This window comes from Molothrus aeneus, unplaced genomic scaffold (assembly GCF_037042795.1).
Source record: "Molothrus aeneus isolate 106 unplaced genomic scaffold, BPBGC_Maene_1.0 scaffold_36, whole genome shotgun sequence".
Classification (NCBI taxonomy): domain Eukaryota; kingdom Metazoa; phylum Chordata; class Aves; order Passeriformes; family Icteridae; genus Molothrus; species Molothrus aeneus.
In genome coordinates, this window is record NW_027099027.1 from 2,820,289 (window position 1) to 2,844,550 (window position 24,262).

General features: G+C 51.4%; 1 protein-coding gene across 1 annotated transcript; it reads left to right on the forward strand.

The window, feature by feature from the left end:
- The first annotated feature begins 1,448 nt into the window (after positions 1–1,448).
- On the forward strand, positions 1,449–10,797 carry LOC136570724 (zinc finger protein 135-like). Its single transcript, XM_066571170.1, is given in 3 exon segments — positions 1,449–2,059; positions 7,309–7,988; positions 10,685–10,797. Coding segments are annotated over 3 exon segments (1,404 nt in total).
- Positions 10,798–24,262: the final 13,465 nt, after the last annotated feature.

Consider the following 24,262-nt stretch of genomic DNA (forward strand, 5'->3'; position numbering starts at 1 on the left):
CCCAGTCAGCCTCAGTGTAGTGGCACTCACTGCCAGAATGATCCCAGTCAGCTCCAGCATGATCCCAGTTCATCCCAGTATAAGCCCAGCAGTTTCCAATCACCCCCAGCAGGCTCCCAGTCACTCCCAGATCCTCCCAGTTGCTCCTAGCATGATCCCAGTTGCTCACAGCTCCTCCATCCCAGTCACTCCCAGTATATCCCATTTGCCCCTAACGTGGTCTCAGTTGCCTCCTGCAGGCTCCTACTCTCTCCCAGTATGATCCCAGTATGATCCCAGTATCCATCAGTGCGATCACAGTCTGCCCTGGCATGGCAGTGTGATCCCAGTATGATGTCAGTACAAACCCAGTCCCGTCCCAGCACGATACCAGTATAATATCAATAGAAACCTAGAATTGTCCCAGTCACTCCCAGTATGATCCCAGTATGATGCCAGTATATTCCCAGTCACTCCCAGTACAATCCAAGTACACAGCCAGTACATCCCCAGTACATTCCCAGTATGATCCCAGTACAAAGCCACTACAGCGGGGATAAGATAGGGGATGAGGAGGAGGGGGGATGGAAGAGGAGGAGCAGGAGGAGAAAGAGTAATGAAGGATGCGGGGTGAGGGTGGGGAGGAGAGGGAGGAGGGATGGAGGAGAAGAAGGAGGTGGAGATAAGAGGAGGAGCGAGAGGAAGAGGAGGGACGAAGGCGGATCAAGGCTTAGCAGGAGGAGGAGGGCAGAGATGGAGGGGGAGGAGGAGGCGGGGTTAGGAAGGGGGAGATGGGGCTATGAAGAGGAGGGGGGAGAAGGAGAAGGAGGTGGGGTTAGCGAGGAGGCGGATGATGAGCGGGGATGGAAGAGGAGGGACAAAGGCGGATCAAGGTTGAGCTGCAGGAACCACGCGGTCTCGAGCCCTGCCTGAATTCGCAGCCCCCACCTGTGGGATCATCGCCCCCCCCCCCATGGCGCAGGTGGGCGGGGAGGGGGAGCCCGGCCCGGATATCCCGGGTGGTTCCTGGGTTGGGTTTTTGGGGGATGTTTGGAGAATGAAGAAGTCCAAGGCTGAGCAGAAAAGGCCCCTCGGGGGGACATCGGGGGCAGTGCCGTCCTGCCGGGGATGCCCTGGGGGGATCTCGTTGCCCTTGCCTGTGGCACGGAGGCAAATCCCATGCTGTCCTTGTCCTTCCTCCCCCAGAGCAGGAGCTGAGCATGGAGAGCAGGGAGGACAAATGCCCGCGGCAGAACCTGGTGGCAGAGGCCGTTTTGAGCGGCTCCACGGCGCAGGAAGCCAACGGGGAGGAAAAGCCCCGGAGATGCCGCTCGAGGAGGGGCTGCAAATGCAGATGGCGGGGATGTGAGGGGGAAAGAGCCAGCCTGGGCCGGGAAGGCGGCCGGAGATGGAGCCAGAGCTCGGAGCTGGTGCTCCATGAGCAGCTCCATGATGGGGAGAAGCCCCACATGTGCGAGGAGTGTGGGAAGAGCTTCAGGTGGAACTGCCACCTGATCAGGCACCAGAGGACCCACACTGGGGAACGGCCCTACGAGTGTGATCACTGCAGGAAGAGGTTTCAGACCAGCTCCCATCTCCTCCGACACTATCAGAGTCACACAGAGGAGAGGCCCTTCCACTGCCCCGACTGTGGGAAGGGATTCCAACGCAACTCCACCCTCGTGAAGCACCGGCGCATCCACACTGGGGAACGGCCCTACCAATGTGTGGAATGTGGGAAGAGCTTTGGACACAAAGGGAACCTGTTCCAGCATCAGAGGCTCCACACTGGGGAACGGCCCTGCAAGTGTGGGGAGTGTGGGAAGAGCTTCAGGTGGAACTCCGACCTGATCGTGCACCAGAGGATCCACACTGGGGAACGGCCCTACGAGTGTGGGGAGTGTGGGAAGACCTTCAGGAGGAGCTCTGCCCTTATAAAGCACCAGAGGATCCACACTGGGGAGAGACCCTACGAGTGTGGGGAGTGTGGGATGCGCTTCAGCCAGAGATCTGACCTAATCAGGCACCAGATGACCCACACTGGGGAGAGGCCCTATGAGTGTGATAAATGCAGGAAGAGGTTTCTGACCAGCTTCCATCTCCTCCTGCACTTTCCGAATCACACAGAGGAGAGGCCCTTCCAATGTCCTGACTGTGGGAAGGGATTCAAGCGCAACTCCACCCTCGTCAAGCACCGGCGCATCCACACTGGGGAGAGGCCCTACGAGTGTGATAAATGCAGGAAGAGGTTTCAGACCAGCTCCAATCTCCTCCTGCACTATCGGATTCACACAGATGAGAGGCCATTCCGCTGCCCCAGCTGTGGGAAGGGATTCAAGCACAACTCCAGCCTCATCATTCACCAGCGCATCCACACTGGGGAGAGGCCCTACGAGTGTCCCCAGTGTGGGAAAAGCTTCTCTTGCAGCTCTAACTTGACCCGACACCAACGGAGGCACCGGTAAGGGAAGCCCTGCGAGTGCCCCGAGTGCGGGAAGAGCTTCATGCGCTGCTCCAGCTCCATCCCCCCACTGGAGGAGGTACTTTGGGCACAACCCTGGTGAGCCACAGTCCCTGTGGTCCATGTTAGGAACACAGGTGGCTTGTTTTCCTTTTTTTTTCACCTTAATGTTTCTCTGTTCTCCATCTCTTTGCACTCCAAAAGCCAAAAGGGATGGATCTGTCACCTCAAAACAACCCTAATCCCACTGAAAACAGCTCAATATTACCCCAAAAGAGCTCATTCCCACCTCAGAAAACCTCAATTCCATGCCAAACCCACTCGATTCTAGAGCCACCAGGCTTAGATGGGTTTGGGAGGAGACAGGCAGAAGTGTGATCCCTTTTTGGAGAGGTAGGATGGGGATTGTGGGGGGCTGGGTGTGTGGGATGTATTTGATGGCAAATAAAACTCTCGGACTTATTGCTTTCTTTCCCGTTTATGTTGCAGTTCTGTTTGCAGGGCGCCGCCTCCCAGAGTGTCCCCTCACAGTTGCCGCCCTTGGCCTGAGCCGCCCCTTTCCCCTCACGGTTCCCGACCTTTCCCTGCCCCCTTTCCCCTCACGGTTCCGCCCTTTCCTCGCCCCCTTTCCCCTCACAGTCCCGCCCTTTCCCCGCCCCCTTTCCCCTCACGGTTCCCGACCTTTCCCTGCCCCCTTTCCCCTCACGGTTCCGCCCTTTCCTCGCCCCCTTTCCCCTCACAGTCCCGCCCTTTCCCTGCCCCCTTTCCCCTCAGGGTTCCGGCCTTTCCCTGCCCCCTTTCCCCTCACGGTTCTGCCCTTTCCCTGCCCCATTTGCTCTCACGGTTCGGCCTTCGGGAACGGGGGAGGAGGAGGAGGGAGGGAGGAAGAGGCCGAGCACCCGCAGTACAAGAGGAGAGGGAGAATCTCGTGGCATGGACGCTCCCTGGAGGCGCCGCAGTCCCAGAAGCATCGCCCCCCATTTTGCTGGTGCCCGGGCAGCGGGAGTGCGGCCCAAATATCCCGGGGGGTGCCTGAGTTTGGGAATTTTGGGGAGGATGTTTGCAGCTGGCAGGGCTCCAAAGCCGAGCCGCAGATGGCCCTCGGGGGGACATCAGGGGGCCCTGGGAGGTGTTTTTGGGGGGTCCAGTTTCAGGCAGTGGCTGCTCCCCGTATGAGCCCACTTGCTCCCAGTATAGGCCTGTGCACTCCCAGTATAATCCTGGTCACATCCCCTCACTCCCCGCAGGATTCCAGTTGCTCCCAGTATGAAGACAGTCCCTGCCAGTCCTTCCGTATGATCATGCAATTTACTACCAGCACAGTCCCAGTTGCTCCCAGTTCCTCGCACTTTCATCCAGTGTGTTCCCAGTTCTCCCAGTTGTCCCTAGCATAGTCCTAGGCACTCCCAGTATGATCCCAGTCTCTCCTAGCAGGGCCCCAGTCACTCCCACTTGACCCCAGTATGTTCCCAATTCCCCCAACACCTTCCCAGTCACTCCCAGTTTGGTCCCAATCACCACTTGGATGGTTGGAGACCCTCCCAGTCTATCCCAGTTGCCCTGAACATTCTGGCAGTGATTGCCAGGCACTCCCCATTACCTCAGTGTAAACTTGCCCCCAGTTTTACCCCAGTTGCTCCCAGCTCTGCTAATTAAGTCCACAGTCAGCTTTCAGGATGGGCCTGGTAGGTCCCAGTAACCCCCAGTCAGGGTCCACTCACACCCACTCTAATCCCAGTATGGTTGTAGCCACTCCCAGTATGATCCCAGTCACTTGCAGTCTAATCCCAGTTGCTCCCAGACACTCCCAGTAGAATTCCAGTGCTTCCAGTGTGATCCCAGTTACTCTCTATCAATGCCAGCATGACCCTAGTACCCTCAAGTATGATCCCAGTAACTCAGTGTCTCTCCCAGTTTATCCCAGTTGCTTCAAGCGTGTTCCCAGTCACCCCCACTTCCTCCCAGTTGCTTTCAGCTCCATTCCAGTTGCTCCCAGTCAATCCCAGCATGATTCCAGTCACCCTCAGAGTGATTCCAGTTGCTCCCAGCATGGGCCCAGCTGTTCCCAGTGTGCTTCCATCACTCCCCTATGGTTACAGACACTCCCAGGATGGTCCCAGTTGAACCCAGTTGCCCCTGCTATAGTCTCAGTCACTCCCCATATGATCCCAGTCCCTCCCAGTATGATCCCACTCACTCCCAGTTGCCCCCAGTATGGTCCCAGTTCTCCCCAGCATGGTCCCAGTTGTTCCCAGTGTGGTTCCAGTCCCCCCAGTATGGTTCCAGACACTCCCAGTATATCCCAGTTGCCCCCAGCATGTCTGTAGTCATTTCCAGCACTGCCAGTGGCCCCAGTAAGGTGTCAGTTCTCCCAGTATGATCCCCCAGTCATGCCCAGTATATCCCAGTTGCCTCCAGCAGGCATCCAGTCCTTCCCAGTTTCTCCAGTTTGCTTGCAGCATCATCCCAGTTTCCCTCAGTTGCTCCCAGTAGCCCAAAGTGTGATCCCAGTCGCTCCCTTTCAACCCCAATATGATCCCAGTAAGCTCCAGTTTGATCCCAGTCACATGCCAGCCTTCCCAGTGTGGTCCCAGTATAATCCCAGTTGCTTCCAGTCTCTCCCAGTATGGTCCCAGCTGCCTCCAGTATGGTTCCAGTTGCTTCCTAGATCAGCCCAGTCAGTCCCAGTATGATGCCATTTGCTGCCAGTGTGCTCCCAGTTGCTCCCAGTCAGGCCCAGTCTGGGGGATGATGTGCAGGGTGTGCTCCCAGTCCCTCTCAGATCCTCCCAGTATTAGTCCAGTCCCTCCCAGTATGATCCAAATATGGCCCCAATGTGCTCCCAGTCCCTGCCAGTATGAACCAGTTGTGCTCCACATGGTTCCAGTTGCTCTCTTTCACCCTCACTTTTGTTCCAGTCACCCCCAGTATCTCCCAGGGTAGCCCAGTTCCCTCCAGCATCTTTCCAGTTCCTTCCAGTATGATCCCATTTGCTCCCAAGCACTCCCAGTCAGCCTCAGTGTAGTGGCACTCACTGCCAGAATGATCCCAGTCAGCTCCAGCATGATCCCAGTTCACCCCAGTATAAGCCCAGCAGTTTCCAATCACCCCCAGCATGCACCCATTCAGTTCCAGTTCCACCCAGTTGCTCCTAGCATGTCCCCAGTTCCTCACAGCTACTCCCAGTAACACTCAGCACCATCCCAGTTCATCCCAGTAAATCCCATTTGTCCCTAACATGGTCTCAAGTGCCCCCCACAGGCTCTTACTCACTCCCAGTATGATCCCAGTGTCCCTAGGTGCAATCACAGTCTGCCCTGATATGGCAGTATGATCCCAGTCTCATGTCAGTACAAAGCCAGTACAGCCCCAGTCACTCCCAGTACGATCCCAGTACGATGTCAGTACAAAGCCAGTACAGCCCCAGTTGCTCCCAGTACGATCCCAGTGCAGCCCAGTCGCTGGCAGTGCTGCCACTGCTGGGATCCCCCAGGCCTGTGTGCGTTCCCCCCTGGCGGATGTGCCGAGAGGAGCCCCAAGGGCTGGCAGTGGCCAGGCAGGGTCCCCAGCAAGGCCCAGTTTGGATGTGCAGCCCCCAGTTTGCCCAGTTTGCCTCTCCTTTGGCCCGGGCCGGCTTCCCCCCGCCCGCAGCGGCTGGGAGCAGCCGAGAGCCCCGCGCTGCCCATGCCGACCTGGCCCGGCTCCATCGCCGCTGCTGCCGCGGGCTGCGAGGGCTGCGGGAACGGGGCACCGAGGGTGTGGCTGCTGCTGGGGGAGGAGGAGGAGGGAGGGAAGGGCAGGGATGGAGGGCAAGGAGGAGAAGGAATGGATGGGGCGGGATGGAAAAGGAGATGGGGGTAGGGATAAGACAGGGGAGGAGGGGGGGATGGAAGAGGAGGAGCGGGAGGAGAAAGAGCAGGGAAGGAGGCGGGGTTAGGGGGGAGGAGGAGAGGGAGGAAGGATGGAGGAGAAGAAGGAGGGGGAGATAAGACAGCGGAGGAGCGGGAGGAAGAGGAGGGACAAGGGCGGATCAAGGCTGAGCTGGGGGAACCATGCGTTCCAGCCTTGCCTGAATTCACAGCCCCCACCTGTGGGATCATCGCCCCCCCCATGGCGCAGGTGAGTGGGGAGGGGGAGCCCGGCCCGGATATCCCGGGGGGTTCCTGGGTTGGGTTTTTGGGGGATGTTTGGAGAATGAAGAAGTCCAAGGCTGAGCGGAAAAGGCCCCTCGGGGGGACATCGGGGGGTGGCGGCGGCGGCTGCCGGCAGAGGCAGCCTGGAGGAGCAGAGCCCTGTGTCCCCCAGGAGGCCGAAGTGGGGAGCCCGGAGAGGGGGGAGCGCCGCCATTGGCGGGAGCCTCAAGAGCCTGGAGAGGGGCAGGGGGGACTCCTTGGAGCCGCTGCAGCGCAGAGCAGAGAATGAGGGGAGAAGGGAGCCCGGGAGCCCAAACAGCCCCGGCATCCCGAAATGGGGAGAGCCAAGAGGGGGCAGTGCGTCCCCAGAGACGGCCTGGGGGGATCTCGTTGCCCTTGCCTGTGGCACGGAGGCAAATCCCATGCTGTCCTTGTCCTTCCTCGCCCAGAGCAGGAGCTGAGCATGGAGAGCAGGGAGGACAAATGCCCGCGGCAGAACCTGGTGGCAGAGGCCGTTTTGAGCGGCTCCACGGCGCAGGAAGCCAACGGGGAGGAAAAGCCCCGGAGATGCCGCTCGAGGAGGGGCTGCAAACGCAGATGGCGGGGATGTGAGGGGGAAAGAGCCAGCCTGGGCCGGGAAGGCGGCCGGAGATGGAGCCAGAGCTCGGAGCTGGTGCTCCATGAGCAGCTCCATGATGGGGAGAAGCCCCACACGTGCGTGGAATGTGGGAAGAGCTTCAGGTGGAACTCCGAGCTGATCAGGCACCAGAGGACCCACACTGGGGAATGGCCCTACAAGTGTGGGGAGTGTGGGAAGAGCTTCAGGTGGAGCTCCAGCCTTATCGTGCACCAGAGGATCCACACTGGGGAACGGCCCTACAAATGTGGGGAGTGTGGCAAGACCTTCAGCCAGAGCTCCCGCCTTAACTCGCACCAGAGGACCCACACAGGGGAGAGGCCCTACGAGTGCTCCGAGTGTGGGAAGAGGTATCAGACCAGCTCCCATCTCCTCCGGCACTATCGGATTCACACAGAGGAGAGGCCCTTCCAATGCCTTGACTGCGGGAAGGCGTTCAAGTACAACGCCGAACTTGTCAATCACCAGCGCATCCACACTGGGGAGAGGCCCTATGAGTGTGATAAATGCAGGAAGAGGTTTATGACCAGCTCCCATCTCCTCCTGCACTCTCGGATTCACACAGAGGAGAGGCCCTTCCAATGCCTCGACTGTGGGAAGGGATTCCAGCGCAACTCCACCCTCGTCACCCCCCAGCGCATCCACACTGGGGAGAGGCCCTACGAGTGTCCCCAGTGCGGGAAAAGCTTCTCCAGGAGCTCTACCTTGACCCAACACCAACGGAGGCACCGGTAAGGGAAGCCCTGCGAGTGCCCCGAGTGCGGGAAGAGCTTCGTGCGCTGCTGCAGCTCCATCCCCCACTGGAGGAGGCACTTTGGGCACAGTCCTGGTCACTCACATTCCCTGTGATCCATGCTGGGAACACACCTGCCTGCTTGTCCTTTGGTTTGGCCTGAATTTTTTTCTCTTCTCCAAGTGTTTCCACTCCAAAAGCCAAGAGGGATGAATCTGTCACTTCAAAACCACTCAAATTCCACTAAAAATAACTGAATTTTAACCCAAAAAGGCTCCATCCTACCTCAAATTCCTTGTTCCCTCCTTAAAAAACCTCAATCCCATGCCAAACTCCCCATTCCACAGCCACCAGGGTGAGATGGGGTTAGAAGGGGACTGGGAGAAGTGGGATCCCAATTTGGAGCAATGGGATGGGGATTGTGTGGGGCTGGGTGTGTGGGATGTATTTGATAGCAAAAAAAACTTTCAGAGTTACTGATTTCTGTCCCGTTCATTTTCAGTCATTTCTGTTTGCAGAGTGTCACCTTCTCAGCTGATTCAATTCCTATACAAGTCCCATTTTTTAAATCATCTAGCCTCTAAGAATTAAAAAACCAATATCCAAATAAAACCACGCAGCCCCAATAAACCTTTTAAAAATAATTTTAATTGTTTTGGAGTACTTACGGATGTTATTGAAGTTTAATTGTTTGGTTAAAATGTCTGAGAAATTATTGTGGTGTTTGGTTTTGTGTTTAGTATATTTGTAATATGAATTGTTTTACTAAGGTGTGTTAGATTGTATGTTAGTTTTTTAGGTATTTTTTATCTGAAGTATATTAATTATTGAGTTAAAACTTTCAAAAGGTATTTCTTGATATATATTTTGTTTATTTATATGCATTTGTAATATTATAGTAATAGTTGTTGGTTTGAGTTGAATCATTGTTGGAGTATTGTAAAGAAGACTTGAGATTTTTATATTTCATTTTTATTATAAGTTATTTAATTTCAAGTATTATATCTTTGTTTATAATGTTATTGCAATTTTTTGAGAGGATAGGAAGGAAGTTCAAGGGCAGGAACATTTTTTCCTGGCTGGGAACTGGAATTCCAGACCCTGGGAGTGTGTGCAGGACCACACAGACTGGGATCAAATATGGGCTGGGATCAAATATGGGCTGGGATCCTATGGGTTGGGACTGTTTCTTAAAGTAACTTTGTTATAAGTTTTTATTTCTGTTGTTAATTAAGCTCAATGAAATAGCTGCTTGTGTTAAACTGCCTGCTTGGATGGGATAACATCCAATGCACCCAGGATGAGGACACCTGTACAGATCTGCCAACTATCAGCACTCACTGTCTGAAGGCAGAGTGCACCAAGGCCCAAAAACTGGAGGTGATAAAGAGAATGGACTAAAACCACAGCCAAGGAATCTGCATGCTCTAAAAAGGCAGATCCAGGGCAGAGCCATGCTAAACAGTTCTTGGAAGATGTAAACTGGGTGCATCTTGGCACTCAGCCAGGAGCACCCTGTTACCTTCAGGGATCCCCTGAAATACCTTTCCCCTTACATCAGCCTGGTGCATATTCATAGAGCCTCATGCACAGCAACTGGGAAGGGTTTAACACTTTACTGGGTATATTAGCGTTCAGAAACACATAATCACCAGAATGATTATATGCAGGTGCTTTTATTGAAGAGCTCTGGGTGTCAGGGGTACCAACCCAAATCTGACTCTGACATGGGTTCGGGATGAACATGTTTTTATATTCTATCCTTATATAACTTTCATGTTAATTATTAAACTTATATTGTTCTATTGTATACATAGATTTCAGCCAAGCATGGGCTCCTTGTGGCCCCCCTCAAACTTCTAACATAGTTTCTCATGATTCTTCTTATGATTAAACAATAATTATATTTAATTACTAAACAATCATCACATCTAACAATTATATCATTTATCATGTTCTGCTTATGCAGGTGCAATTTCACATGATCTGGCAAGCACAAAGCCTAACATTTTCAGAGTCTATTTTTGACATTTTTCCAGGGCCCCACTATCATTCTCCCCCCTTTGAAAGCATTTTCACTTCACTATAGGTGTAAATGTTTTCACTTGATACAGTCCTTTATTTCTCAATTTATTCTTGACGTTCTTCAAGGCCATGGTTGATGTAAACGTTGTCGTGGATGCTGTCACGAACTGGAGAACCAGAAGATGGTGGGCGTGGATCTTGTGTCAGTGCCTTTATTATCTTCTGGTTCCAGGATGTTTTCTTCTGTATCTCTCCTTTTAAGATGCTGTGAACTAACCAAATTGCTAAGAATACAATTAGTAAGATTATCACACTCTCAATGATAGATTTAATCCATGAACTCACATTCCACCCTAACCCTTTAAAGATTTTGCCTAGCCAGGTCGTAGTCAAATCCTTTTGCTCTTCTTGTGCTTCATGCTCTCTTTGTTTCAACTGATTGATGTCATATTCTACATCTGCAGTTACATTTGGGATGTGAACGCAGCAATGACCAACCCGTCCCTTTAAAAATCCACATACTCCATGCTCTTTCAGGAGTAACAAATCTAAGGCTAATGGATTTTGTAAAGTCATTTTTGTGGTGGCTTGTAATTGTACGTTTAATTCTTTAAATCCTTCCCGGGTGACTCTTGCCAGTCTATCTACCTGACCTGTAAGTTTGTACAGCATCTTCTACTCTGATAGTTTGCTGTAGGACCAAGCAAAGACTCTAGGGCCCACCCAAATTTCACTCCACCAGAGGGTTCTTGCCAAGTGTCATCTGGATTTTCATTGTCTAGAACGTCTCGTCTTGCTCTTATCTGCACAAGTTCATGTTTTCCGTTAAATGGGGACTTTTTCCAAATTGGACATGAGGTTGGGAGGCCTAAAGTAATTTCCTTTACTTTCCCATCTACAGGCAGATGTGTTGTCCAGGTGCCATCGCTTGCTGCCCATACAAATTGTCCTGGACCTCGGACTGTACTCCTGGTACATCCTACAACTACTTTATAATTCACTCTGCCTTGTTTATGTTTGATCCCTCTGCAAGCACAGCCAGTTTGTAGGGCTATTGCCAGGGGTGGCATCTGCTTTATCTCTGCATCATCAGAAGTGCAGTCATAAGTTTTATTACATGCCCACCAACTTACTTTGTCTGCCCTCGTTCTGCTACTGGTGGCAGTGTTTGTTACTGCTGGATCTGTTTCATTCTCGGGGCCTTCCCACTTAATGCACCAAGGGGTGTTTGCCATACATTGGAATCTTTGAAGGATACTCACAGACCACGCACTGTCCCAAGGCTCTGTCTGACCTTTCTGATCCTTGGCCTCACACTTCCATACCAGAGTGGTTTCTGTAACATTTTCTATAATCTTTTTATAGTGTGGCAAATAGCATTGCCATTGTGTGATGCCTCCTGATTCTCCCATAGGGGTTCCTAGTGTGCCATCACTTAGAATACAGTCTTTCTGGCTCATGGGTCTCATCCATATTCCTATTTTCTCCCAAGTTTCCTTGACTACTTGCCTCGACTCAGGTACCTGTTTGCATGCAATTGTTTTGTTGTTTTGTATTTCAGGGAGTTTTGATGTTATGATTCCCCAATTTACTGGGTCTCCTGCTGCCTTTGGTATTGGCAGACAGGCAGTTATTCTACAGGTGTTTTGCATTTTGGCAAAGTCTTTGACTAATCCAATCATTACATTCTCAACCCAAACTGCATTAGAATCCTTTATCACCTGTGTTTCTCCTTGTCCCTCTCTCTTCATTCTAGAATGAAGAGTGTTTAGTTGATCATTTTGCATTCCACATCCCAAAGACATTAATGACCATAACATTGGCACAATTACTGATAGCATTCTCAAAGTAATTAAACACATCTTATCTGCAGCCTTGTTGGTTCCACAGTTTACACAGTCCGTGATCCAGGATGGATTTTCTTCACTCGGGTGTAGTGAATCCAGGGGTCCACGCCGGCTACTTTGGCTGCTGTAAAGGTGGTCAGCAGTACCTGGTGGGGCCCACTCCACTTTTCTTTCAGCGGTTCTTCGTTCCAGTTCTTGATGTACACCTCGTCTCCTGGATGTATGTTATGAACTGGGTTCTCGAGAGTCAGCGGTCTATTCCACACCAGGATGCTCCGGAGCCGAGCTAAAGTTTTCCCGAGAGACAGAACATAATTATACACTTCCTGCTTTCCTGTGACGTGCACATTAGGGTTAGGCTCAGGAGATTCATATGGTTTCCCATGCAATATCTCATAAGGACTGACTGACATCCCACTCCTAGGCTTTATCCGAATCCTCAACAGTGCTATTGGCAAAGCCTGGGGCCACTGCAATTTGGCTTCTTGGCATATTTTACTGATTTGCCTCTTTAGTGTCTGATTCATCCTCTCTACCTGTCCACTCGACTGGGGTCTCCATGGTGTGTGGAGGTCCCAAGTTATCCCCAGCAATCTACTTACCTCTCTTACTACTGTAGCTATGAAATGGGGCCCCCTATCTGATGATACCCTAGGGGCACCCCGAACTGGGAATAATCTCCTGTAGTAACCACTTTACTGTTTCCTTTGCTTGGTTGGTGCGACAGGGAAGGGCTTCTGGCCAGCCAGAGAATGTGTCAACCCCCACTAACAGGTATTTGTATCCTCGAGTTCTTGGCAGTTCTACAAAATCTACCTGCCAATAGTCTCCTGGCTCTATTCCTATCCGAATTCTTCCTAGCTGTGCCTGTCGTCTAGCCACTGGGTTGTTTTTCAAGCAGATATCACACTTTGACATTACTGATTTTGCCATTGTTAACATCTGTACTGAAATTAAACTCTGCTTTAGCAATTTTACCAATGCCTCTGCTCCCCAATGACATTCGTTATGTTTAATTTGTAGAACTTCTCTCATTATGAAGGGGGTACCACTATCTGTCCTTGTGCAGTCACATACCATCCCTCTGAATTCTTTTGTGCATTTAGCAAACGTGCCAGTCTCTCATCTTCTACTGAATATTTTGGTTCTGGAGGCAAATTGAATTGGGATACATTAAGCTTTAAAGGTATCAATGCCATTGTTGTTTGCACCTCTCGAGCAACCTGTCAGGCTGCCCAGTCTGCCTTTCGATTTCCCTCACAGATTTTGGAGTTTCCTGATTGCTGTGCTTTGCAGTGTATAATTGCCACTTGTTCAGGTTTTTGTACTGCTTTATCAATTGCAGGACTGCATCCTGATGTTTAATGTGCATACCCTGAGAAGGACAATAGTCCTCTTTCTTTCCATAGTGCTCCGTGTACATGCACCACTCCAAAAGCATATTTTGAGTCAGTCCAGATATTTACCTTTTTCCCTTCACTTAATTCTAGTGCCCTGGTTAAAGCAACCAGTTCTGCCTTCTGGGCAGATGTATTTGGTGGTAATGCCTTTGCCTCCACTGCTGTACTGACTGTTGTTACCACATACCCAGCGTATCTGGTTCCGTTTTCCACGAAGCTGCTCCCATCTGTAAACAGCTCCCACTCTGGCTGCTCTGGTGGGACGTCTTTCAGGTCTTCTCTTGCCGAGTAGGTGTACTCTATTACCTCCACACAGTCATGCTCTAATGGGCCTTCTTCAGTTGTGGTACCTAGGAACAAAGCTGGATTCAAAAGGTTAGTTGTTTTTAATGTGACATCATCCTGCTCAGTCAGGACTACCCGGAATTTCATCATCCTGCTTGGGGATAGCCAATGCCCCCCTTCTGCTCTAAGACAGTGGTTACCATGTGTGGTACATTGACATCTATGTGCCTTCCCATCGTGAGCTTCCTGGCTTCTTGTATCAGCATCACAGTGGCTGCGACTGCCCGCAGACATGGAGGCCACCCGGCACTTATGCTGTCAAGTTGTTTGGAAAAGTAGCCCACCGGCCTTTTCCAGCTTCCCAGACCTTGGGTCAGGACTCCTAGTGCTAGGCGCAGCCTTTCATGGACAAACAGCTGAAAATCTTTAGACAGATCAGGTAACCCTAATGCTGGAGCAGTTGTCAGTGCTTCCTTTAATTTTAGGAAGGCTTCTTTCTGTGGCTTGTCCCAGGTGAATGGCTGCATCTTCTGAGCTTCACACAGGGGTTTCGCAATCCGTCCATAGTCCATGATCCACAGGCGACACCATCCTGCCATCCCGAGGAAGACTCGCAGCTCATGTAGATTCTGGGGCTCTGGAATAGCACAAATAGCTTGGATACGGTTAGTGCCTAGTTTTCGTTGCCCTTGTGAAATTTCACATCCCAGGTAGATCACAGTCTGTTGGGCAATTTGTGCCTTTCCTCTGGGTACTTTATAACCTCCCATTCCCAGTGAATTTAAAATCTCAATGGTTACCTTTATACAGGTTGCTTTTCTTCTGTAGCTATTAGTATATCATCAACATACTGCAACAACAGGTATTGGTCTCTTGGTACTTGCCCACTCTCGGTCCAAATCTCCAGCTCCTTTGCCAGTTGGTTTCCAAATAGGGTCGGCGAGTTCTTATATCGTGTCCAGGTGAGCTGGGTCTTTCTCCCATTCCCCGGGTTTTCCCACTCACAGGCAAACAGTTTCCTACTTTCTTTGTCAAGGGGGATGCAGAAAAAGGCATCTTTTAAATCAATTACACTAAACCACTTATATATCTCCTTTACGGATGTCAGCAATGTGTAAGGATTTGTTACCACTGGAGAAATGTCCTTTGTGATTTTATTTATTGCTCTCAAATCCTGCACTTATCTATATTCACCATTTGGCTTCTTTATTGGAAATATTGGTGTATTAAATTCTGATTCACATTCTTCTAGAATTCGGTATTTCAAGAACTTATCAATAATCTTTACTATCAATTGCCATGCTTCTGGTTTTATGGGGTACTGTTTGACTTGTAGAGCCCTCGCCCCTTCTTTTAACTCTACATGCACTGGTTGTGCCAATTTAGATTTCCCTGGTATATCTGTCTCCCATACAGAGGGAATCACTGCATCTCCTACCTCCCTAGGGATAGAGGGAACAGGTTTTTCTTTGATCATTAATATCTGTCCCATCTTTGATTCAGATATTTTCATTATAAGCTCCCCATTTTCAAAGGTTATTACCGCATCAAGTTTCGCTAGCAAATCTCTCCCTAAAAGCGGAATTGGACACTCAGGTACGTATAGGAATTCGTGTGTTATAACTTTGCTCCCAAAACACAAATCTAGGGGTTGCAAGAATGGCCATTTTTCCTCTTTCCCTGTAGTGCTGACTATTGTTGTTTCCTTGTCCCAAATTTGTCCTTGCAGATCATTCAATACCGAGTGAGTAGCTCCTGTATCTATTAGAAATTTGACCTCTTTATGTCCTAATTGTTTATTTATAACAGGTTCCTTAACTTGTTCTACTGGCTCTATGTCTAGTCAGCTGGTATACTCCCCCAAAACCATCCCCTTGGTAACCTGCTGGCACTGATTGCCCTGGTGAAACTGGTTGTTCAAGTCTGGACATTGTCTTTTCCTGCCGAACTTCATATAGTTTAGACCAATTTATAGTTTTGGGCACAGCATTCTGAACTCTTATTTGGATCCACTCTTGATATTTCCGTAGTCTCCCCATAACGCAAAATAAGTTAGGGTCCCAATTTGGATCCTCAATTGGGAAATTCTCATCTAAATTCCCAGTTACGAATCCGTTTCTGATGTGCTCTCTTACCCTTTCTTTGGCTGCCTTAAGTACCATCTCTTTCTCAGTAGAATCCATCAAAGTATCTAATATTAATATATTAGATATATTAATATACTATATATAAGTTTATATATACATATTATTGTATGTCATCCCAGTCAGGATTTTGAGTTTTTTATAACCATTTTTAATACTCATGCCATTTTATCAGGATTTTCTCTATAAATTCTGGCTGATTGTTTCCAAATAACTAAATTTGCAGGAGAGAAAGGCACTTTTACAAATACTGGCCCTTCCACTCCTACACTTTGTCGCAAGGGGGCAATTACAGTCCGTTTTTGTCTGCCTATGTCTTTTCTATCCATAACTGGGGCAAGGTTAGACCGACTCCTGGTTCTGTGGGCTACCCCATCGTTGATTCTCTCTCTCTCCTTCCTGCCACAGTTAGGTTTTGCTCATCTTCCGAGGAAGAGGGATCAGGTGACGATGGGAGAGGAGAATAAAGAGGGAAGGGTGTACTAGACGAGACAGGTTCAGGACTAGGTGGGGTAGGAGGAGGCAGTGGGATAGGGACAGATGGAACAGGTGGGGTAGGGTTAGGTTCTCTTGTTCCTATTGGAGCTACCTGTAAATCAATATCTGTATAATTTTCCCTACTCAGGCTTTCTTCCAACGCCAAGTGTTCTAAACAACGTTCCTCATAAACCCCACACTTATTGCTTGCAGATGTTTTAATCATCATTAATCCACATTCATCCTGCCATTCTGGCTTTCCCTGTAAATAGAAAAACAAATCAACATACGGAACCTCATCCCATTTTCCTTCTTGTTTACAAAACGACATTAACTGCGAAATAGTGTTATATTGCAAAGTACCATATTTTGGCCATTTTTCACCATTCTCCAAGGCATATCCTGGCCACCATGTATTACAATAATCAATCAACTTAGCTTTACATAATTTTTCCCCAAAATTACCCTGTTTCCAATGTGCTAATAAGCACCCCAAAGGAGAACTTTGCGGGATAGAGGTGTTGCCGCCCAAAATCCCTTTAAGTTTCTCCATTCCAAATATACCACAAATTGCCAAACCCGCAACGCTTTCGCGATTGTCTTATGGAATGGCGCCTGGGCTTGTACCAGCAGGAATTCCTTTAGCCCAACCAAGCGTAGCTTTCGCTGCGTCTCATTGGCAGGCACCCAAACCAAATAAAAAGCGCCTTACCTTTCTCCCGGGGACATTATGAGCGGCAGAAGCGGTCGCGGCCGATCGAGCTCCCCGAGAATCCCTCGGTGCCGGCTGGAGCACGGTTGAGTCGCGAAACTCGCTCAGCAGCACCCGCAGGGTCCCATCCGGGGTCGCCAAAATGTTAGCGTTCAAAAACACATAATCACATAAGCGATTATATGCGGTGCTTTTTATTCAAGAGCTCTGGGAATCGGGGTAGTTTCCACCCAAATCTGATTCCGACCACACATTCGAGGTGAACGGGTTTTATCCTCTATCATTACATAACTTTCATGTAATTATCAAACTTAAATTGTTCTATTGTATACACAGATTTCAGCTGAACATAGCCCCCTTTAAATTTCCAACATAGTTTCTCACAATTCGTCTTATGGTTATATAATAATTACATTTAATTACTAAACAATCACCACATCTAACAATTATATCTTTTATCATACTGCTTATGCAGGTGCAGTGACCTGAGAAAACACAAAGCCCAATAGTTTCAAAGACTATTTTTAACATTTTCCAGGGCTTCACTATCACTTTTATTTCTTGTGGGAAAAAACCCTCCATCTCAACCAGGCACTCATGGCCAAAACTGGGCAACTGCCTCTGGAATTCCTTATATCCAAGGATAGCTCCCAGACAAAAGCTGCCAGGACTGACAAGTCTGGCTGGCCTTGGCTTCCTGAGGGCTGGCCCTCATCTGCCTCTGAAACACTGGGGCTGGGTGCTTTCCTTCCTTATGACAAGAACTCTTCTTCCTGTCCAGGCACCCACAGCCAAAACTGAGATTCCACCTCCAAAATGCCCAATGTCCAACGAAAGCCCCGAGACAAAAGGTGCCAGGAGAGACAGGGCTGGCTGGCTTGGCCTGAGGGTGGCCACCTCTCATCTTCTTCCTAAACACTTGGACTTTGTGCTTTACTTTCCTATGGGCAAAAACACCCATCTTGACCATGGCCAAAACTGGGATTCCACCTCCAAAACTCCGTACATCCAAGGATTGCTCCCAGGTGAAAGCTGCCAGGACAGACAGGTCTGGCTGCCCTTGGCCTCCTGGGGGTGCCTCTCCCCTGCTGTCCAAACACTGGGGCTGGGTGCTTTCCTTCCTATGGAAAAGAACTGTCCTTCTTATCCATGCAGAAACGGCCGAAATTGGGGTTCCACCTCCCAAATTCCCGATATCCAAGGGTTGCTTTCAGACAAAAGCTGCCAGGACAGAGAGGTCTGGCTGGCCTTGGCCTCTGATGGCCGCCTTTCATCTGCCCCTGAGACACCACCAGTGTTCTGTGCTTTCCTTCCTATGGAAAAGAACCATCCTTCTCCTCCAGTGTCCATGTCTGAAATTGGGATTCCACCTCTGAAATTCTCAATATCCAAGGGTTGCTCCCAGGCAAAATCTGCCAGTACCGTCAAGGCTGGCTGGCCTGGGCCTCTGGTGGCTGCGCCTGCAACAGTGGGGCTGGGTTCTTTCCTTCCCATGGAGATCCCTGGGACACTGTGGGGACCTCATGGAACCAAGGGGATCATTGTGGCACCACTGGAGCCCATGGAACCAAGGGGCCATGGTGACACAGAGGGGGTCCATGGACCCAGAGACGATTGTGGCTCTGTGGGGCCTGATGGAACCATGGAGACCATTCCAACCTTCAGGGCCTTAAGGGGGCATTATGAAATCTCAGGGCCCCATGGAAGCAAGGGACCATTGGGACACTGTGGGGCCCCATGGAACCCAGGGAACATGGAACAGCTCTGGCTGGCTTGGCCTCCCAGGGGCCACCTGACAGCTCTGGCTGATCTTGGGATGTCAAGGGCTGCCTCTCATCAGCTCCTGGAGCACTGGGGCTCTGTGCTTTCCTTGCTATGGAAAAGAGCTGTCTGACTTTTCAGATGCCCATTGCCAAAATGGGTACTCTGCCTAAAATAATTCCTATTTGCAAGGGTATCTCACAAAACAAAACCTGCCAGCTCTGGCTGGCCTTGGCCTCTGGTGGTCACCTCTCATCTGTCCCTGAAACACTGGGGCTCTGTTCCTTCATTCCTATGGAAAAGAACCAGCCTTCTTGTCCAGGGACCATGGCCAAAATTAGAATTTGGCCTCCCAAATTCTGTATATCCAAGGATTGCTCCCAGACAAAAGTAGCCAGGACAGACAGGTCAGGCTGGCCCTTTCCTCTGGTGATTTCTTTAGACTCTGAGCCGAATGTTTTCATTTGGAAACACTTTGGAGAGGGCCCAGAGATGTCCCAAGGAGGGGGGGTTTGGAGGCCTTCGGCCCATGAGCACTGTATAGGGACAAAGGAGCTCTGTGCTCAGTGGGGTGGAGCCTGAGGAGAGTGGAGCAGAGCCATGAGAGTGTTTAAAGAGCGATTTCAGGGATGGTGGATCCTTTTGACATAGTGGAAAACAGCCAGAGAGAGAAAGAATTAACGCCAAGGGCAGCTGGGGAGGCCCAGAGTGGCTCCAGGAGAAAGGAATTTCCCTGTCAGGGCAGGGCTGTGGTGCAGTGGAGCAGCAGCTGGGTGATATAAAATGCCCAGGCTAGCGAAGCAGTGTCCAGCCAACCTCCAGCCAGTCGAGCACTGCCCAGGCGCGAAACCCAGGCCCTGTGCTCAAGCGATGTTATGCTTCAGGGCAAGTGGCCGCGGGTAGAAACTCCAAGGCTGCAGGGCGCTGAAGAATGGGCGACTCAGAGCTTCTTGGGGAAGGAGGTTTTATTGGAAGGGGTAGTGATGGGTCAGGGAGCTGAAGTCTGAGCCCTGAGGCAGGAAAAAGCCTCAGGTTTTATAGGGAATAGGCGGGGTTGGGAACAACAAATCCGAAGAGGGGTACAAAAGATACATTGAGGACTGACAGCAGCATACAACCAATGGGAGACAGTTGCGGGTGGGGCCCTGGCCCCTGAACCAATCACCCAACACCCCAGCCAGAAGCTTCTGGAAAAAGAGGCAGGGGTGCCGAGTGACAGGCAGGCGGCCAGGGGAGGGGAACAAACAAGATACATTGGGGGAACCATGACAACGTGGGAGGGGTACAGAGACAGACATGTACTGGAACTCTCGGGCAGAGCCATTAACACAACTACGGGGAAAAACTGAACAAACATAGAACAAACCACAACAGTGCAGTACGTCCCCAGCAGGAGCCTGGAGCAGCCCCAGGCTTTGTGTGGGCAGGCAGGGGCAGGCAGGAGGCAGAGCTGTCAGCAAAGGAAGGGCCCAGCCAGGTGGAGCAGCCGGGGGATGCCCAGAGCCTGCAGGGACAGAGGCCAGGGCAGGGACACCGTGGGACAGCCTGGGCTGCACAGGGCACAGGGATGGGCAGCAGCTGCAAGACAGCCCTGACAGAGCCAACCTGGGCAGCACTTTGGCCATGGCTGCTGGCCCTGGGCCTGAGCCAGGAGGGGACAAGTGACCCTTGCAGGCCTGGGGCCTCATTGCCTCCTTGTCCCTGCCCAGCAGCCTGGCAGGGGCTGCCCCACGCTCCTGCCCTTGGCATTGCCCATCCCCACATGCCAGTGCCCATCCCGGGAAGAGCCCTGAGCAAGGAGGGAGGGACAGGATCTGCCTGGCCAGGCCCTGGGGCTCAGGCCTTGGCCCTTTGCATTCCTGAAACAAATCCAGGTTTGCTCAGCACCTGAGACACCTTTGCCTTGTTTGTCCCCAGCTGCCATCAGTGCCTCCAGTGTTCTGCTCTCCCTGGAACCCGGGGACACTTTCTCAGTCCTGTCCCTCATAGGGATCTCTTTAAAGTACAGGAAACTTCAGTATTTCAATCTCACTCTGAGCTCTTGAGAAGTCTTTGAGCCCACTCTGAGGGACTGGGTGTGATGCAAAGAGCAGCAAAGGCCCAGAGGGTGATTAAAGTCCTTGTGCTGTGTCTGTGCTGCTGAGCTGGGCCGGGCTCCTGGCCCAGAGGCAGCTCCTGGCAAGGGCAGCAGAGCTGCAGAGAGACAGCTCTGGGCAGGAGCAGCTCCTGTGCACAGCCCAGCAGGGCTGGGGCACTGCCAGGGCCCCTCAGGGACACGAGCAGGGCACAGATAGAGCTCACAGGGGCTCAGCACTGGCCGGGGCTGTGGGATGTCCCCGCGGGGGCTGTGTCACAGCAGCACCTCTGGGGCTGTGTCCCAGAGCCACAGAGCAGCTGGGATGGCAGCAAGGGGCTGTGTGACAGCACAGAGTGGGCTGTGTGACAGCACCGAGGGGGTTGTGACAGCACAGAGCTAGCTGTGACATCACGGAAGGTGGCTCTGGGACATCACAATGTGGGTTGTGACACAGAGTCACAGAGCAGCTGTGTGATGCCACAGAGAAGGCTGTGACATTACAGGGTGACTGTGACATCACACATCTGCTCTGTGACATCACATCGCAGCTGAATGACATCATATGGAGGTTGTGTGACATAAGAGAGTGGTTGTGTGACATCACAGGGGCTGTGTTAATAAAGCCTCTTATCTGGCCTTATTATCAAGCAGTGCAAGTTAGTCCATGGGGTTTACTGTCCTGTGTGACATCACAGGGGCTGTGTGACATCACAGAGATGGCTGAGTGACATCACAGGGGCTGTGTTACATCATAGGCAGCATTGTGACATCACAGGGGCAGTGTGACATCATAGGGGCTGTGTGACGTCACATATGTCTGTGTGACATCACGGGGGCTGTGTTACATCACAGGGGTTGTGTGACATCACAGGGGCTGTGTGACATCACAGGGGCTGTGTTACATCACGGGGGGGCTGTGTGACATCACAGGTGGCTGTGTGACATCACGGGGGCTGTGTGAGGTCCCTGGGGAGGTCACTCTGCCCCGGCCCCCTCACAGTTCTCCCCAGGGCAGTCCAACCCTGCTTGTGCACAGCGGGGTCCCCTGTCCCCCCGGGTCCCCCTGGCCCCGGCCCCACAGCCTCCCCCAGAGGATGCTCCACGAGATCGACCCCAGAGCCTGACAGGGGGACAGGGGCCGGGGCCCTGGGGGTGGCACAGGGGGACAGGGACCCCCCGGCAGCGTCCCCGTGTCCCCAAGGGCCAGAGCCTGGGCCAGGGCTCCTTCACCCTGTTATAGATAAATATCATGATATATCGGCTTTTTGCAAATATTAAAATGGATTTTATATGTGTGGTGTTAAAATAACTTTGTTCTAAAGATATAGTTTTTATTTCTGTTGTTAATTGAGCTTAGACATAGTAGTGAAATAGCTGATAGAAGTGTGCTTGTGTTAAACTGCCTGCTTGGGTGGGATAACATCCAATGCCCACAGGATGAGGACACCTGTAGAGATCTGCCAACTATCAGCACTCCCCGTCTGAAGGCAGAGTGCACCAAGGCCCAAAACCTGGAGGTGATAAAGAGAGGGAGCCAAAACCACCGCCAAGAAACACACATGCTCCGAAAAGGCAGACCCAGGGAGGGGCCATGTAAAATCATTCCTGGAATATGTAAAGTAGTTTATGGATATGCAGGAGGCTCTATGAATATGCACCAGGCTGATGTAAGGGGAAAGGTATTTCAGGGGATCCCCGAAGGTAACAGGGTGCTCCTGGCTGAGTGCCAAGAGGCACCCGGCCGTAATAACCTTTGCTCCATGGTCCTGGTCTCCCATTGTCCCTTATTAAACTTTGTACATTTTCACAGGAGAGTGAATGTGTTTTTCACAAATGGAATCTCAAGGAAACAAGGGTCAGTTGTGAAGCCAAGGCTCTGCTTTGACCATGTGGGGCCTCATGGGACACAGGTGCCACTGGGACATTGCCAGGTCTGGTAGGAGCAAGGCTCCATTATTGCACAGTGTTACGGATGAGTAATGTCATAGTTGGGTCTCACAGTGAGGAGATAGATACTATGTGTGTGTTAAGATGTGTAGTGATGTTATTGTCATCTGTCCCCCATAGTCCTCTTTCCCTCCCCTTGTAATGGCCTTGGTGGTTGGGGCATTTGGGGAGGGCAGGTTTGTCACTGGAAGGCAGGCATGGCAACACCTGCTCTCCTGTCAGGTTGTAAGAAAGCATTCTCCACCAATGGACGGCCACAAAGAGTTACCTGACAGACTTTGGGTGGGGCTAGGATTACCTGGTGCAACACCAAAAGCCTAAAAGGAGGAGCAGCCAATTTGTGAAGGAGCCGTGTGGCTGATAGCCACGGGGTGGGGAAGGGCTCCCAGTGCTGTGATTTCTCCTGTTTCAGTCCTTTGTTGTAATTTTTTTCAAGGTTGAATCACCCTTAAAATTTTAAAAGTAGCGGTCATTTCTCACACACAGCAAGGCCTCAGGGCTCCCAGGAGAGCGGCGTGACAATGACATCTTGGGGAACCAAGGGTCACCTGCAAACACAACGGGGCCTCATGGAAGCCAGGGGCCACTTGGATATTGCCAGGGCAGGTGGAACTCAGTGTCCATTGTGACACAGCACAGCCTCGTGGAACTCAGCAGAGCATTGGGACAGCCTGGAATCTCATGGAGCCAAGGCTCTGCTTTGGCAAAGTGGGGCCCACAGGACACAGGTGCCACTGGGACATTGCCAGCTCTTGTGGAACCCAGTGTCCACTGTGACACAGCAGAACCTCATGGAAACATGGGGGCCACTGTGACACAATGGAATCTCATGGAAGCAAGTGTCAGTTGTGAACGCAGCAGGGCCTCACAGAACCCAGGGGCAACGGGGACCGTGCTGTGGCTCGTGGGAGCAAGGGGCCATTGTGACCCAGCGGGGCCTCCTGGAACCCAGGAGAACATTGTGGGCCCATGGATCCTCACAGAAGCACGGCCCCGTTGTGACAAAGTGCAGCATCACAATGGTCTCCTGGGTTCCATGAGTCCTCACTGTGTTTAGAATTGACACTTGGTTCCCCAAGATTCCATGGCATCCCTCTGCTCTCCTGTGATTTGAGGCTGTGCTGTGTCACAATGTACAGTTGCTTCCTCCAAGGCTGGAGATGTCCCAGTGGCACTGGGCTTCCATGAGGCCGCACTTTGTCACAATGGGGCCTTGGTTCCATGAGATTCCATTGTCCCACAATGGTCTCCTGGGTGCCACAAGGCCTGCCTTTGTCACAGTGGAACCTTGCTTGCACCAGCCCTGGCAATGTCCCAGTGGCACAGGGGTTCCATGAGACCCTGCCGTGTCACAATGGGCCCTTGGTTCCATCAGGTTCCATCGTGTCACAGGGCTCTCCTAGGTCTCATGAGGCCTTGGTCTGCCACAGTGGTGGCTTGCTCCTACCAGGCCTGACAATGTCCCAGTGGCACCTGTGTCCCATGAGGCCCCACTTGATCAAAGCAGAGCCTTGCTCCCATGAGATTCCACTGTGTCACAATGTTCTGCTTGGTTTCATGAGACCTGATGTGTTGACAATTGATCCTTGGATCCTAGAGACTCCATTGCATCACGGCTGTGTCCTTGGTTCCATGAGGCCCAGC